Source organism: Ammodytes marinus (genome assembly GCF_949987685.1).
Source record: "Ammodytes marinus genome assembly, chromosome: 3".
NCBI classification, from domain to species: Eukaryota; Metazoa; Chordata; class Actinopteri; order Uranoscopiformes; family Ammodytidae; genus Ammodytes; species Ammodytes marinus.
In genome coordinates this window covers 29,746,124-29,764,644 of record NC_137232.1, presented here as the reverse complement: position 1 = coordinate 29,764,644, position 18,521 = coordinate 29,746,124, and the positions used below count along the sequence as shown (strand labels likewise).

The following is an 18,521-nucleotide window of genomic DNA, read 5'->3' as shown; positions in this document are numbered from 1 at the left end:
ATTATTTGGAGGTTATATTCTAAAGCATTTCTCGACTTTTAGGTTTATGTAGTTTCTGCATATCCTCAAAATGCACTGATTCTTGCAATGCAAGTTTATATGTTTTATGATCTTTTAATTTCCCGTCAAAAGAATGTCTTCAACTCCTGAAGGTGGTGCAAGAAGTTGCCTTTCCCTCTGTAGGACTGTGCTCTGCATCCTGTCTGTATTGTGTGACAGTACACTCAGCTATGTGTTGGCTGTATCCTTTGGGGATTACAGTCTGCAGGGACTCAAGAATAAAGCAGTTCCTGCAGTTTTTTAGCCTAGGGTGCTCTGTTGCATTATGATGTGTGCAGACCATTGGGGTAAACAGCAGTCCCATGGTCCAGGAGCCATCCTGAAATGATGATGATGCTGTGTTATCCTGTTCAAAGTATCCACTGGAGAAAAAAAGAATGGGTAGATATAAGCAATTAAGAGATGCACCTTATTATCAACAATGCTGAGGCAATGGGAGATTCAAAGTATGCAATATTGGCATCAATATAATCTAAATGCAATAAAAACACTGCCAGAATGATTACCCTGAACCCACAACCTTAACAGTGAGTTGAACACTATGCAGTATGGATCCATGAAATTACGTTATTCATGGTTAACTCTGAGCAACATCCCAACAGCAGCAACATAATGTAGAAAATCAGTTAGTTTTCCTGTCCCATCTCAGCTGGTTTTGATTGCCCATTATTGTCTTTTGTCAGCTGACTTGAAGCTATAACCTAGTGCTTGAACCTCAAAAGGTTGCACAGTTAGAAATGTCACACTGATGTGCTATGCGAGTAGTATTCTGTGTCTGCTGCTATATGATCATTCCCCTCTGGCCTTCGTCAAGCTATTTTACAATATTCACTGACTGTATATTCCTTCCTTTCTGCACGATTCTCTGAGGAGATGACATGGATCATTACTAAAGGGTATCGGCTCTGTATAAACCTGAATGTACAATGTGGGTGGACCTGAAAGGCTCATAAAACAGTGTCATTACAGTGCCAGGCTTTGATACGAGCCCTCCACGAGGACTAAGCATAAATTAGAACCCATTGGAACCACCTCATCCGAACAAAATCAGGTCTGATTAAATGCCTTTCAGGGACACTGCTGTCTTTAAATTGACATATCCCGAATCTGAGACGTGAACCATACTATTTCCCTGGTTTTCAGCACAGATCCTGTGTTAAATGTTGTTTCCTCTCAGCATCTCAACTCTATCCAATGAGGATTTAAATTAAATTGAATGGTTCTTTTCTCATGTAAATGGTAAGTCTCCTGGTGGTGAAAGTTGTACAACATTCAAGGTTGCTGAGATCACTCACTTAGCTCTTTTAAAATACATGGTTTGCATGCAGAATGGTCACATGGTTTTAATAATGTGGCCAAGATGAAAGAGGTGCAAGTGTATACACCAGTGCATTATACAGAACAGTGCAGTCCCATGAAATGATCCATTAAGCAAATAGTATTTCCAAGAGGTATTTAGAGCTGTGAAGGTGAGGTCTCATTAGTGAGGGAGAAAATCAGGTATAAATAGCACCTGGTTCCGGAGGTGGATTCGCAATCACAAGGTCAGTGGAGCAGCAGTGCTACCCGGGGGAAAGGTATCTAGGATACTATTCATCATGATAAAATGAGAAAAGATACTCAATCGTACATAGAGAGAGTGAGATGGTAGACAGAAATGGGGAGACACAAAGTCGGATCATTTTGGAAAGCAATGATGTTTGACTTTGTATTTGTCTGAGTTGATGCACATTCAAGCTCCAGTCAGAGCAATGCGCTCAACACACCAGATGCTTTTACAAGTTACTAGGTGCAGGCTAAAAACCACAGAGCTTTTGCAGTTGCTGCGCCCAATTTGTGAAACATGTCTACCTGTAAATGTAGGAAATGCTCAGTCCATTGATGATTTTAAAACGTTGCTTGAAACTCACCTCTTGCACTGGCTTTTTAATACAACTTGAGCATGACATTTTGACACTCTAATAACTACACCACGAGTGCCCCCAGGAATGATATCTTTGTGCCAGCCTGAGCCGCAAAGGAAGAACAAAGTAGTGACTTGATCTTTGTTTTCTCCCCCTTCTGTATCGTCTGCCAGTCCTGCAGGCTTAGAGATTTTACACTGCTCACTCATTACGTACTGGAGCGGCTGCAGCTGCAGCAACCGTCACCCCTGTGTCTACGCTTAAAGCCATGGGTCACTGGTCATCAGCTGCCTCTGAACATTACCTTCGCCCTAAAGCTCAAGATATCTGAGCTGATGAAAATGCCATGAGCCATTTGTAGATTAGTATTGCTCACTAGCTAAACTAAAACAGGATTATGCAAGTATCAGCTGCTGGGCTCATTTCCAATACTTCACCTGGATTATTCCAGCCCAGTTCTCCTCATTCGTACAACAACTCAGGCTTAATAATTTAGATGATAATGTAATAAATAGATATGCTACATATAGTACTGTTTATTTTACAGAGATGTTTGATCAACAACATGGCATATATCCCGTTGTTTGTTTCATGCTGCATGGGTAGACAGGCAGTGAGTTCTGAAAGGCAATGGGTAATGGAAAACACTATCTTATGCAAACAGTAAATATATTGAAGTCATAAAGAACTTATAAAATAAACACTATGGTGAAATATTAATATTAGATTTGCTGCACAAGAATTGGTTATTGATTGATTATTTGTAATGTTATGTCATCATAATGTCACACAATGCTCACCATGTTGCATTATTAACCATGTTTAATAATAATAATTAATAATAAAATGACAGGATCAGCTGATAACTGTCATTTGGCACCTCCATACTCTCAATAGATCAGTCAGTTCACTGACTTATTTGTTACAAGAACATCTCTGGGAAATGCAGTACTAACACACCACTGCCATGACTGCCTATCAAGTCCAGAGATGACACTCAAATGAGAAAAAGGGTGGAAGAAAATGTGTTTATTCAATACATATTCAAATGAGACAAAGTGAACACTATAATATAGGAAGATATAAGATATCTTTAATGGTAAGTGAAAGGAAATTTCCAGTGTTTTTCAACCTGGGTCTTATTTGACGATTGTGGCCATAATGATTATGCTAGCAATATGTTTGCATTATAACTTTTGTGTAACATAATTCAAACTTGATGTAACATGGAATGACTTTTGATCTGGAAACTCCAACAGTAATTATTGGAGACAAGAAGAGAAGCACAAAGATGTGTTTCGTGTGAAACATAAAAGCCAACGCTGCAGACTGTCTGTCTGTGTTTCTGACAACAAGGATGCAAATATGAGGTTTAATCAGTTATTAGAGTGACGGCAGTATTTTTGCTTTGTTCTCACTGAGAGAAGTAAGTTTGATTTATCCTTTAACACTCCATTTGTTTGGCTCCACACCGCAGTTCATTGTTGCTTCTGGCAAGAACTTCATGGGCAAACATCAAAGAAATACATTTTAGAGGCAAAGTACTGTATAGCCAAGGGCGAGATGAGGCTTCTGGTGATGCTAGGCATTGAAATAAATATAAATGTTTTTGAAAGTATTCACACTAAGTGTTTAAAGTGAAAGTCCTTTAACTAATTCCAGTGGATGCATCCGTCATTTGTACACACAGTAGACTTTTATTTTTGACTGTGAAATTCATCACACTCCGCTTGCAGGCACGCTCTCCCGTGGTTTAGAGCAAATTTATGTTGCTGTTAGTGTGACAGGCTACTAATGACTAATGTAGATTTAATGAATCAAACCTAAAGGAATCATCCATCTCCCTATCTACAAGGACCGCGAGTCTAAAGCACTATCAAAAATACCCTCAGCTTAACCAACAAGAAAAAGAAGGATGCATGAGTGGGTAGGTTTCCTTAATTCTGAAAAACATCTATATAGACTCATATGCATGAAAGGATGCAATTTGAGTAAATTTGTTTGTAAGGAACAAAATATGTATAACTGCATGCACGAGTGGATGTAGGCAGATGTGTGTGAACCAATCACAAAATATTTCACTTTTCATAAGAACACGGATGATTAATTATCATCAATAACCACACAGTGTGAAATTGATTTCTGTAGCTGTCCAGACATAATCAAAGGAAACAATGATACAACATGAACACTGAAATACTTCCTGCCTTATTAACAGTAGTGGAATAAGGCAGATTTACTACTCTGTCTTCACATTATATGTTGCTTTTACTGACTCGGAGAGGGTAAGAAAAAAATGCCCGCCACACCACCAAGATTTATTCTGCTGTCTGCAGGATGGATTATAGGTAGAACAGAATGTAATGAATTTTACAGTCTCAGTCTCAGTAGGTTCCGAGTTGAAATGTTCACTATAACACAATTTCAGTGCATGTATTAACATATCATTATCCCCCAAAATGGCTGATCTCCTTCCCTGCTGTGTTCACTCAGACGGTATGAATGAGTGCTGCTCTGTTGTGTCCGAAGCACAAGGTAAGGTGCCTCCATTGACTTTAAAAACCGAAATAGTACAGCTCCGTCTGGATACTGTGGCGCTGTAATCTATCTCTAAATTCTAGGTGAGAGAAGTGCACCTTGCAGCCCTACACCAGGGACAGAGTGAGCACCCAGAGGTGTTGACACAGTTCATTATCATCCTTTCAATCTGCCTCTCTACATCAGCTGGGAGGAGAGGAGAAGAAAATCTCCATATGGTAATACCATGTTTTAAATTGTATTATCATACACTCACACAAACACACGAGACATACGAGACCAGCAGAGCTTTGGGAGGACGATGAATCTCTGTGGACCCTCGGATCAGTTTGCAGGATCCTTCATCTGGGTGAAAAATACTGTCAAACAAGCACGCAAACAAACAAGGGACTGCAGCGAGACATTTATTTCCACCAGACAGAGGTCTCCACCGGAAATCTAAAGTTCAGTACTGGCTCAGTCTGTCGTGTGTACTTTCTTTGACTGTCTTGCACTGTGGATCATCCGGCTGTGGATATCAAGGCATCGTGAGCACTTTTCACGACCCGTCTAATCCTCTCAGGCTTACAAAGTTGATCTGCTTGTGAGGATCAATTCCCCAGGGGGTAAAGGTCATCACTATCCTTCATATAATACAGTTCATTGGCCCACCCTTGTGCCCGTGTCATGGATTTCATTGTAGGAAAATCAGTGCAACCTCTTCTTAATCTTCTTGGCAGTTTATGCAAGTCCTGATATGCTTGGCCCCCTTAAGTGTCATGGAAGGAGTTAAATTACTTTTTCTAGATTAAGTTGTTGCCTCGTATCTGTTGTTTGACTATTTGTTTTCTAAAACAGGACGTAATATATTTTGGGTTGCTCACCAGGAAAAAAGCAAATGTTGTGTTTGTGTTTCTTTTTCACAAAAGATACGTTATTGTATTCCTTCGAAAGGGCCTTACCTTTTGGCTAAGGCCATTATATATAATATATATAAATATAAAAAACTGTATTTTTGCCTGTGTTGATGTATTTTTTGCACATTAGCTGCTAGTTTTGTTGTGTGTTTTACTCAATTTCAAAAAACCTAAGAAGGGCAGAAGAAATCTTTTCAAATCAGTCTGTGCTCCATGAGAAACCAAGATCACAACCAATAATTGTGGTCAAAAATGCACAATACTTATGCCAGTGCATGTTGATTGGTGTGTGTTTTTAAAGAGCCCAAAGCTGAGAGCTGCTCAGTGGGAATCAGCCAGTCAGTTAGCCTGGCTCTACATGGAGAAGGTCATCAAGCTGAGAAGGGAATAGATTCTGCAGAGCTCATTCTGAAGAGGTTTCTATTTATAGTGTGTCATCATACTACAAGTCCCTCTGCTATCCCCGCAGAGGGTATATTAATGCAATGTATTAGATATACAAGTGCTTTTCAGAAGCCACTTATGAGCCCAAGATGTTTGTCAAATGTTGATATTTATATTCACAGTACACAAGTTCCACACAGAGTCTTTATTTATTCAATGTACATTGATACACAGCTTGATAGTACCATGCAGGTAAGAAAAAATGCCTCTGGGTGAAATATTCTGTTAAGGATGGAACGCTCCAGGCTAAGTTTCCTAAAAAACAACCGTCACTCTAACATCAGGGACAACATTGCTTCTATCTCCTCGCGCAAATACAGGTGTGTTTCTTTGGGAAATGTAGTCCTAAGCAGTACAGAAGAGAGAGGCTGCACTTACAACTATGAGGCTAGGGGAAGTACAAAAACATATTCTAACACAAACACCAGCTAGACTTCATGATATATGGAACAGGACAGAAACCAGATTTATGCTTTATACTCTTTCTGTTACTTATGTATTGATACAGCAGTCAAATAATAAATAATAGTAATTATAATAATAGGATAATGAAAATTCACGGACATGTCATATGATAAACAGGCTATTGCATTCCCTCCCCCTCCCCCCAAACCCCATTACAACCACTGGAGTTCCAACAGGTATGAATTTGTTTACATGCAAATGTCACACCATCGTCACTGTGCCGTCGTTCCCACCATGCCGTCCCCACACACAGTGGCAGAGCAGCCTGTGGCGCTCACTAGGACTTCTCAACCTTCTTCTTCTGGAACTTCCTGAACTGGGACTGGATGGCGACGGCTGCCTTTGCAGTCTCGGGGTCATCCATGTCGATGTCAAAGTCCTCAGGGACGTCGGTCTTGGACTCATCTGGAAGGCAAAGGAAACGATGGGTGTGATTCACAGCAGTGTACAGAGGCTGGACTGAGTCACGTGGAAAAGTCCCCTCCCTAGGGCAATATTGTCTAAACATGGCTTAGCAGTTATAGGCAATAGATAGGTGTCTTTTTTTCTTCTTTTTTTAGCATTTACAAAACCAAAAACACAAGAGCTAAAGTGAAGCTGTGTGTTTGTCCGCTCTAATCTTATCTGCAGCAGTTAGCATGTGGCCAGTTATGTATTTTCTTGTAAAACCAAAAAGCCTATCATTACTTCTCTACATTAGATTTGAGGGTAACAGGGCAGTCTAGCCTAAAGAAGGCCGTTCCTCTTGTAAGAGAGCATAAAATAACTATTCTCATCTTTCCTTTTTTGTTTATACTGTATATACATTGGACTAACTTGCTTCAGAATGCAATACAAGAACAATGCAATTTCTTTAGTTTCATGTCTTTGTAATTTGTTGTCTCTGATGTTGCCTGAAACACACAGCTTTAGCCTCAACCTCTTAGAACAAAATCATGTAGGCCTACAGTAGCCATGAATTGCATGTTTAAAGCCCTTTTTGGGGCCTCTTGTTGATGTTAGCATAATGAGCTAGCTACCCACAGCTGATGAAAATGTGCAATTGACAGTTGTCATTTCATTCAAATGAGAATCTGCCTTGTCTACTTCTATATCCAAATAACTATGAAATTTGGATTGGAAAATCTGCCACGGTTAGCTTGACAGACGTAACAACAGTAATTAGGGGGTAAGGCTTTGTTAAACTTAAAAGTCATTAGTTGGTATCTTCTAAGGCAAGGTGAGCAGAACATTTTTATAATAATAATAAAGCATTTTGAAATTAAATCAGTGCTGTCACAGTAAACCACCAGATTCGTATTCATGAGTCTGGAAAGAAAGTAATATAATGTAGGCCTGTTGGCAGTACATTCTCCACCAGTGTTCCTCATAAACCCCATTCCTCATTATAATAGTGTAGCAGATTTACTAAGGAGTAGACTGAGCTGCTGTTCCCTATAGGTCAGAGGACACAGCATGAATCCATGATCATCAGTTGTTAAGCTTCTTTGGAGCTAAGCCAACACGGACCAAGAGGAAAGTACTGTAATCCCAGTTAAAAAACGATACATACATCAAGAATTCCACACGTATACATGGATGTACATATTGTTGTGCAAAAAAGGCATGTTTTAATGATGTATTAATGAATTAATGGTTAACATAAAAGGTGTATTATAATTGTCACTATTTCTGAGGAGCAAACTATTGTAAGTTCATTAATAACGCAAACTTAAAAGAAAAATACTCCATCCATTTATGTATCCAATAAATCAATCAATACACAATAAAAGTAAAGACAGTTGTAGTAGTAAAGCTTCCAGCAAAACAGGCCAATCAGTCTTGGTATTATTTTTTTATTAATGAAAGACGAATCATTTATGCTCTTATTTCTTTGCCGTGGCACAGCACCTTGCTTCTGAAAGGTAAGCAACAGAGCTGAGTGTTCTAATGAATCAGGGATATTTCAGGACAGGAGAGGTAATGACAAGCTAACATTTACCAAAGCAAGTTTCACCAAGGCTCAAACGCGTGGCTGCGACAGCTGATGTCATCAAGAATAACAATCAGCAAACATGTGTTATTCTGGTCCAGCAGAAATTATGATCATACCTCTACCTTTCCACAATATATAGGATCATTATGACGGACTGGATCACAAAATTCCATAGTTTATATATAATGTAGCTTCTTTCGTCTCTCTGTCCTTTTTTATTTTGTTGATTGAAACCAAATAATCAGCTAGCTGTTTTGTGACCATTTTAATTAGACTAATTGTTTCTCGACATAGCTCAGCAAGCAGATACCATTTCTCGGCTTTCCAACCCTCCTCCTAAGAAAGGTTGAGTTTGATCAGCAGAACAAAACTTTAAAACATATGACAGAGACAAGAGGGAGAGTACCAAAGGCAGAAAAGCAGAGAGGCAACTTGCGTATTGACTGCACAGCCAATCCTTGAGTTCCCGAGGGACTGAGCGTCAGTACCTCTTGTCTTGCCATTCCAGGAGGCAACACTAACTGCTTTGTCACGCCCTGCATTGAATCCTGCTTTAATTGATATTGAATTTTCCGACGCTCTAATGTCTGCTGTTTCCATGCCAGCAGCTTTAGCTATTGAGCCGTGCCCTACGCCGTGTCAACACCAGCCATGTTCATAATCTTTGTAATACAAGCTGGTGACATTGTTCCCTTAAAGACGTCTAGATTATAAGGGGGGGTGGGGGGGGAGGCTTGGACAAATGTGTTTTGCCTTCGAGTGCTGGAAGAAGTATTGTAAGTGCGATGTCAACTTGTAAAAATATATATTGTTGGAGACACTTTTTACAGTCGTCTAACTCAATTTCTTCCTGTCGACATAGCAACTTTTGATTTCTAAACTGCAAACATCAGTGAGTGAACATATAGTCGCCTATACTTTGTCACCAATCTTACTCTTGTCCAAAAACAGCAGTGGTGTAAAAAACTTTTTTGAACATTTTAGCACTTTAAAATGGCACTTACTTTTATCTTTTCAGTTATCAGTTCTGAATGCTTTATACATTTTTGCGTAACTATTTAATTAATACTTCAGAGGAATCACATGCATTCATCGAAAAGAACCATGTCATCAGCCTGAGAGCAGATTATCATCTTTTTAAGAAAGGAGTCGGAGGTGTTGAATGCGACAGAATGACTGATCATTTTGCTCAGTTTGAGGATTCATCTCGTTCTCAACACACACACACACACACACACACACACACACACACACACACACACACACACACACACACACACACACACACACACACACACACACACACACCTACACACACACCTACACACACACACACACACACACACACAAACACACACACTTGAACACAATGGATTATCAGACCTATTACCCCTGGCAGCACTCTCAGTGTCCCTGTCTTCATCTAATAGGAATGTAATATCTGCTGTCAGAATGCCATTCTGGATCATTTACACCGTGCTTTCAGCAAGGCGAAAATATTTTTTGATCTCTTTCAATTTATTTGTGGTGTTGGTGTGTGGCAACTGCTGGAATATAAATGTGCATGAAACTTTGGTCTGGGGCTCAACAGATTCACTTTATTAAAACATCTCTCCTGCCAACTTAATCTATAGCTGAGGTGGAATGGGTTCTTTAGTGACATGATAAGACCATCCTGGGTTCGGCTGTCTTTCAAAGTGTCTTTTGAAAGCTGCTCGGAAGCATAGAGAATGCTGGGACGTCTTATCGATTTCACCGCTTAAAACCAGTTGAGCCACGAGAGGGATTTGTGGAAGCGGAGGACGAGAAGCATTAAAGAAGGACTTTTAGACCTTGAGGACAAGCGAGACTGATTGTGTAAAGTAAAGTGAAACTCGGTATTACTGTAAGGAGTTATATGTGTGACGTGGACATCTGTTGGAGCTTTAGAAGCTGTTGTGTGAGATTTATTTGAAACTAAAATGTTCCCTTCCTGCACTTAAGGTGTCAATTTACAGCAGCGCCTACTGTATGTTCATCTTGGAGACTCAAAGTGAGTATTATATTTTGGGCTCCTTTATAAAAAAAAACATCAGGATACAAGGAAATGTAAAAGTATTTAACTATCTTATCAATTTATTAGTCCGTTTATTTGTACAGTAGATGACTATCTTGATTATCACGGAATCCTTTGAATTATCAATCCAGTGAAAAAGACAAAGCATTAACAAAATAATTATAACTTGAAGTAAAAAATGAAGCGTTGATTATTCTGCAAAACTGTTGTCAGAATATGATAATGAAATTTGTTTAGTTACAGTAGTAATTGCTTCCTATACTATTTTAAAATGGAGATGCTTTACATCGCATATGTACTGTTCCTCTTTTTTTTTTTGCAATTATGGTATGCTGCATTTGTGTTTCAAATTACTCCTTCTCCCGGGTGATGTAGAGAGAACTTGATTGCATTTTCTTTCTTTCATTGTACTCAGGAGTCCAAATAAAAGGGCAGAGCGTTGTTTAGACTCACAGATGACCAACCACTATGTTTCTGTGTGTTAAGAGGCCTGCAGATAACCTAGTCAATAGAAACACCACAGATATCATTTAGAAAATGAAAGTCAACAATTACGCTAAGTGGATCCCGGCATGGAAGACATGACCTGTGTGTTTACAGGGGAAGAGCTCTGCCTGCAGAACTGAACTCTTCGCAAAATCAAAACTCCATACAAAAGGGACAAAATGTTATTATTCATCATGGACTGACCTCCAAATTTATTATCAATAGATGCGTGTGTCAAAAAGGCCAATTCATCTTATCTGAGTATTACAGAGGAGGTAGAATCCCTGGATGTTTGTTTAAATGTTATTTTATTCTTCTTCCCCCTTCTCATAAAGCAAAAGCCATGTTACGAATATAAATTTGACAGGAGCAAGGCAGTGCTCCAACTCCAGTGGCACATAACAAGTAGGAATAAGAAAAGTATCTTACAAAAATGAAGGATGTGGACTCGGAGGCCTCCTGCATGTTTTTCAAAAGATGTGCGTCAAAATGTGTGTGAAAGTGTGTGCTTACAGTGTCTGCAGTGTTGTTTACGCGTGTGTGTATAGGTGAAAGTCACTGTGTAAAAGTCAAGAAAACATCAGCGACCCCAAAGGCCTTGAAACACCAGAGGGGCAGTGAAGCGTGAGAGAGACAACCGCGATCAATGCACAAATACACATGAAGGACTGGCTCTGTATTGATTGCTACTGTGAGCTCGGTTTTTCAGTGTTTGTGTCAACTTTTGTTTTGCTTTGGGGAGGAAGTGTCTGGGTAAACTTATTGGATGTGGTCATGCATTTGAAAAGAAAAACAAAATTGTTCAAAGGCCTACAGAGGGAAGGTGTGGTATCAGCTATTTCTTTTGCTGAACCGTTCTGAAACAGTGTGAATTTACAAACGATATGGGACAGAATAAGACAAATTCATTATGGCAGAATTGAGCACAGTGAAGCTAATTAAAAAGCGTGTCGAAAATGGGTCATCTTCAATTTGAGAGCTCGTCGCAAAGCTAATTACGAAAGGATGACTTTGATCTCTAAGGTGAGCCAATATGAAATTACGCCTGTCCCCGTTTGAAGCGAGTGGGCGAGGTGCAGTTTCCATATTGTTCCTTTACAATTATACCGTGTGAGTTTTACATTTACACGAAGACACATGGGGCACTTTCTATTTGTGACATTCCCACGTGAATTAGCAGATGGTTATTTCACAAATTACAGCGTCGTACCAAAAAGAGTTCCAAGTGCTACCCTTTGATGCTCCTTTCAGTGAGGGTTTTTGTTTGTACAGTTTGATATAAAGCTTTAGTAAATCAGTAGCCCATGCTGGCCCAGCTGTTCGAGCAACAGGGAGCGTCTGTGTATAGAGCTCGGACTCATGAGGTCAGTGAACATATGGAGCGTATGGCCCAAATAAACATCTGGACTCCAAAACACGCCAATGTCACAGAAGACGACTTAAAAAGGCTTTTTAATGGGCGAAGGAGCAACTGAACCTGTGACAGTGTTGGAAAATAACAAAGTACATGAACTCAAGCACAGCATGCAAGTACACTGTTGATGTATTTGTACAGGATCTTAATTTTTTGGCTTATTTTCCTTATTTTATTCCATTGCAAGTCAAATACAAACATTGTCATTCACTGATTTAGGTGAAGTTAAACTGATTGACTTATCTAAACGTTGTTGATTGATAGCCATTAACGTAATAATGTTCACAAGTGTGGCAGTGATATTCACCATAAAGTGCTGGAATATAACCAGTTTTTGAACAGTATTTTTTATTTTTTTTGGGGATGTTTTGGGTGATACTTTAAAATAAAATATCAGCTTCGATTTGCTTCAGATTCTATTTATCTTCTTTCCATTTTGTTTCAGTATACTCCCTGCCGAATTTCATACATGTATTACAAGTATAATATTTACATTTATATAATTTTTCCAGAAAAATTTACCAGAAAGGGAGTTTACGGACCCTTGACACCAAATTGCCCAGAGTTGGGGGTGCTCATTAATAACATGTGGTGGCCATACGATATTATAGGCTAGCAGGAAATAATAGTGACAATAAAGATAGGAGAAAACATAGTTACGAGGTTGTTGCATATTATGATTTGAATAGAAATCACATCAGTTTAGCACAAGCTGCATTAAAGTAAAAACTCCAAAGTGAATACTGTAAATTCTCTCGCACATGGGTAAAACACATTGAGGAAGCCAACATTGCAGATGTGTTTCCCTCAGGACTATACCCATCAAAACAACAATTTATTCATCATTCGGCTGCTATGATTTTCGAACTTTAACACAAATACATTTTCGACTTACTCATTTTGAGCGCTATTAAGTTACTGTCAATACATCTCTATTTCCTGAGGAGTTTGGAAACCACAATAATAATTTAATTCTAAGATCTAAAGACTTAACTAAATGACAGTAAATGTTGCTTAAATGAACATTTACTTAAGTATTTCTGCACTGTGGTATAGTGACTTTGCATAAGGTTAAGGATCTGAAAACTAACTTTTTTAGTTTGTGTTTTGTTTCTTGACTTTAACAGAATAACGAAGTGAAGCAGATCAAAAGTTTGATTCAATTGCATCCTCTCTTGACAAACATCAAAACTTGGGGGGCGCCCTTAGCTCAGTTGGTAGGGCGTCCCCCCCTATGGGCCTCGGCCAGCAGCGGACCCGGGTTCGATTCCAGCCCGCGGTCGTTCTCTGCATGTCACTCCCCTCTCTGCCCCATTTCAACTCTGTCTCTACACTATCAATAAAGCATAAAAATGCCCAAAAAATATCTAAAAAAAGAAATTAAAAAAAACATCAAAACTTGCGGCCGTTATCTTTGCAATAAACACTTCCATCCTCCGGCTTCCCCGTCACTGTTGTTATCAGGTAAACAGCCTTTGCTGCATCACTGGGGGTGCGTCACAGCTGCATTTGCTCGTACCCAGCCGGCTACAAAATGAGTCCCGGTGAACATGAATAAAACTCTTTGTGGCTGTCCTTGAGCCTGTGAGAGGTTGTCTCTAAAGGCTATGTGCTCTGCTCTTGGGCCTGGGGGTATGCAGAGTGGGCGAGAGTCAATAGCTGCCTCACCCACGCACTGTCTCTCTCTCTCTCCCAATCTCTCTCTACATTGAGAGGAATGCTTCAGACACGCTGGGAAAGCAGTTTTTCCAGGCATCAAATTAATTGTCAAGGTCAGACAACAAAGAGGTGCTGTTTGTGTGTGTGTGTGTGTGTGTGTGTGTGTGTGTGTGTGTGTGTGTGTGTGTGTGTGTGTGTGTGTGTGTGTGTGTGTGTGTGTGTGCGCATGTGTGTGTTTTCCTCCACTTTCTCTTCTTATCAGGTGTATAGAAAGGTAGAATAGAAATAGATTAGAAAGAAAGGTAGACCTGAATCCAACAGACAGAGAAAAATGTGTCCCTCGCAGCACATTGTTTCAACTGCTTGAGGTAATGTGGAACCCCTTTAATTGCTCTCCATGAATAATTTTGCTGCACGGCGACTCTGTTTGATAGGGCAATTTATTTTTCATTTAGTTTTTCAAACAAGGTCAGTGTTTGTGTGAGCGTGGTTTAAAGCTTACTTAAATCACATGCGTTTTCTGGACTGTCACAGGCTGTTTAAGACAAGTCTAGAGCTATGTCTCAGACTACATAGGCCTACACATAAACTGATTTGTTTAATTGTTGTAAACATGCTGTTGCTCTAATTATTTTGTAAATCTACCACTTTAGACCCTTCTTTGTTACTTCATTCACCACCCTACTTCTATTTCCAATGTCGTAGCAGGTAATACAAAACACAATGGGACTGATGAAAATGTTTGAAATAAAGTTGCAGTTATTGCAGTTTTGAGTTGGTGTAATCAAGGTGTTTTGCTTGGAAAAACAGTTTAGGAAATAACGCATTACATTTATGAAATGGTTCACTGGGCAGAAGGGTCAGTCAGACCTACTAGCTCAGCTAAACTTTGTAGAATTAGTTGGCAACAATTCAGCTACAGATGCTCGACTGGCCAATAAAATGCCCGGAATCTGATTAATGTAAAATGCTCAATAAAAACTAAATTATACAAAGTGTTTATAATTTGTCTTAAATCTCAAATCAAAGGATAATTTTAAAGATTTAAAGAGTATAGATGCTGTCTGATGGAAAACACAGTACATCCAAAAGGTAAGAATGCACCTTCTGTTTGTGTCTATTTAAGCAAACTGGGGTTGTCACCATGCACACCAAAATGTCTTCCATTTTACAGTAGTACAAGTCTTTGTGCATCAGATAAGATATTTGATATTAAGGCGATCAAACACAAGCATGCCAAAATTTGAAAGCTTGTATAATGTAATGCCAGCACTACTCTACAGATTAGTTTTCCCCTTTCCATAAACCTGTCACATACATTTTTATTGACTAAAATATATTATTTTATAAAAATCTAAATGTCTCATTTTTCTTGCCCCCCGTCTCAAACTTTGATCCGGTGCTGAGTCAGGACGACACACCCAATCACAGCCATGATTTAGGAGGAGGTGAAAGCAGGGGGAGATATTAGTTTTCGCGTTGAAGCCTTTATTTGCTTTGCTGTGATATAGGTTTAATGACAGGAAGCTCAACAATAAACATGATTTGTAAGTCACTCGGTACATGGGGCCTGATGTTTATTTCCCCCAGGACAGAGCTGATACAGGCAGTCCATCTCCGTCCAGTGAGGCAATCATCAGAGAGTTGGATTTACAGAAACGGATGGTCACCTCAGTCTAGTCTCCCGCTGTCTGTATTATTTCACCCCGCTGAGTCAGGGCATTAAAGCCCAGAGCAATCCTCGGCTTTGTCAAAAGATTTATAAGAGAACTCTTAAGAGCCCCAGTATATAACCTCTGTGAAACACACTAAACTATTAGCACGGTTGATTTGCTACCAAATCCTACATTGCGCTGTGCTACTGTTTATTATGCAACGATACTATTAGCAGCGATGTATTACTCAAAACCGTTAATGTACAAGGTCAGAATGAGTGGCACGTTTCTAAAGCTTGTGCAGTCATGGCTCGAGTGTGTCACATGTGAGATGAAGAAAAATTATAAAGATGGACAAATGACAGAATTAAAATGCTTGTTATGAAATGTTTTCCATGTCATGTATATGATGACATGGCACCCGGCACTCTCGTCAGTTCATGATGAGATCTGACAGAAAGCCCCTGAGGTCCGTGTGTGTGTGTGTGTGTGTGTGTGTGTGTGTGTGTGTGTGTGTGTGTGTGTGTGTGTGTGTGTGTGTGTGTGTGTGTGTGTGTGTGTGTGTGTGTGTGTGTGTGTGTGTGTGTGTGTGTGTGTGTGTGTGTGTGTGTGTGTGTGTGTGTGTGTGTGTGTGTGTGTGTGTGTGATTGTTTAGACTGCAATGGCAGCTGTTCCTCAGGCCCTGTTATGTCAATCCTGCAACACTATAAGCTCATCTTAGGTACATGGGCCGTGCACTGTAAATTGTGGTCCACTTACCCTACATCCCCATTATATTTTCTTTCCCTCATTTATTCCCTATCTTTCTTTCTTTATTCTGTAACCCACTGTCAGTTGGTTTTGGTTTTGAAAATGGTAGAAAAGTCCAAGTATGAAATGCTTCACTCAGGGGCAGTTGAATTGAAACCTGAAAAATAACATGGCTGATGTAAAAAAATAAAGGGAATGTCTTGAAAACATGTCATAATAAACCTAGTAATACCTTGTGCTCCTGACGTCTTGTTGTTGCCAGTAGCTGCTCCAGATCCTTGTCTCTGCAATGCAAAAACAAAGAAAACAGAAAACGTGAATGTGATAAACATTTATTTTTAAAACCCGCCAGACTTCGACACAACAATTCCCCCACCATCCTGTCATCGTATCCAAATGAGTTGACAATGCACTGCTGCTCTGTGTCCTTCACTAATTAAAGCTTTGTCCTGGTGATTGTTCTGACATCTACTGGGGGGCTGAGCTGCCATCAAATCTGCTATGGCACGCTCTCCAAAGCCTCCACTTCTGGAGTGTTTTAGCCGGTGGGGTCTCCTTGTTCTGTCCACATGAGATAGGCAGAGGAGACCCAGTAGGCTGCAGCAGGGCCCCGTGACAGTAAAGAAAAAAGCCTGAAGACAGTGTAAAGTATTCACAGAGATGATGCTGTTCGCTACAGCTAGGCACTGTGACACCACAGAGGTCAGAAAACTTTGACAGGGAGCAAAGCGAATGAAATGTCACCACTGTAATTAGGTTGTTCTGTGCTTATCCTGCTGAGTGACGTACATGTATATAAGAAATCCTTAAACCAATGCATACTGCTGGATGAATACTGTAACCTCAGCTTTGAAAAGGAGCTACATTTCAACACAATGAGGATTTTCCCAATGAAAGAGATGGAAAAATGTTTCTTGACTACTTTCACCGAGTGTAAACTCCCTCTAAAACATTTTAAAGAGCCTTTATTTATATTAAAAAACGTCATTAAATAATGTACCCAGTGGTATCAATATATACAGCATTAAAAATATTTATTATATTTACACATGAAGAGTTTCATTCAAAAATAGCAAACAGTGAGCTGTTAGATAGAGAGAGAAAAAACACATCTAAAACTACAAACTGTGCAAACTCATACTGATTGTATGGTTTTGGCTGTTCTTGGTCCTATGGTATTATTCACATTGACACTCTCACTCTGAAATTTGCACAAGAAAAAGAGGTGTGAGAAATGGGGAGACTGCTGAAAAAGCCTACCAACTGTTCAAAAGGAAACCAAACATCTCCTCTACACACCTGCAGGACAGAGTCTAACCAGGTTCTGTGTACTCTCTTGCTCGACAAATGGATTTTTAGATGAATACTGCACAGCACAACACTTTATATTCACGCTTAGCTGATATAGCGTAATCATCATATTTGTACATACTGATGCGACAGCATTTATCTAAATGTCAACTTTCATTATCCTCGAGCCATGTACTTGCCGTGCCATTTTACATCTGTATTCCACACACACACACTTGAATTTCCTCTTATTAAACTTCAAATGGGCACAATTCTCCAGAGGAATAACACACAGAGTGCCTGCTGTGTAAACGTTTAACTAATTTCTTCTGACATCATGTGTATGAGTTTCTGTGCATGTACACATAAAAATAGAGTTAACAGACTTCTTTGCAGAAAAAAGAATTGGCAATTTATATATATTCTAAGGATAATTGGAAAAGTTGCAAAAGAAAAATACACTATACATAGCGTGATAAAATAAGGTATATCTTAACATGGAGGTCTGCATGGTTCAGGCAGGCGCTGATATAAAACATGTTGTGCTAAAATACATATGTGCTTGTTAAACAGTAAAGGCTTGGGTAGGGATAGCAAAGTAGAAGGGTCATCCATGAGGACATGTGTTAGCCAAGGGCAACATCTGAGTTTAATGTCAAATATGGTATATGACATAGACAGCACAGCTTGTTGCTCAATCAGATAAGTGAAACTGGTAAAGCGATATCAGGGAGTGGTGAAACTTGTGATTTGCTTGTGACCTGTTTGTTGACCAAGTAAGTAAACTAAAGATGAAGACAGCTATTGTGTTTAAGTATTAAGTCAACAAGGGGGCGCCCTTAGCTCAGTTGGTAGGGCGTCCCCCCCCTCGGGCCGGGCCCAGCAGCAGACCCGGGTTCGATTCCCGCCCGCGGTCGTACTCTGCATGT

General features: G+C 39.6%; 1 protein-coding gene across 1 annotated transcript in view; it reads right to left on the bottom strand.

Moving 5' to 3' along the window:
* Positions 1-6,018: 6,018 nt before the first annotated feature.
* The window catches only part of pcp4b (Purkinje cell protein 4b), a 31,080-nt gene continuing 18,577 nt past the window's right edge, over positions 6,019-18,521 (bottom strand). The window contains exons 2-3 of the mRNA XM_080025323.1: positions 16,535-16,586; positions 6,019-6,712 (exon numbers count right to left, since the gene is read on the bottom strand). Coding sequence (XP_079881449.1) covers positions 6,585-6,712; positions 16,535-16,586 — 180 coding nt within the window. The 3' untranslated portion in view covers positions 6,019-6,584. The remainder of the gene's footprint in view (positions 6,713-16,534; positions 16,587-18,521) is intronic.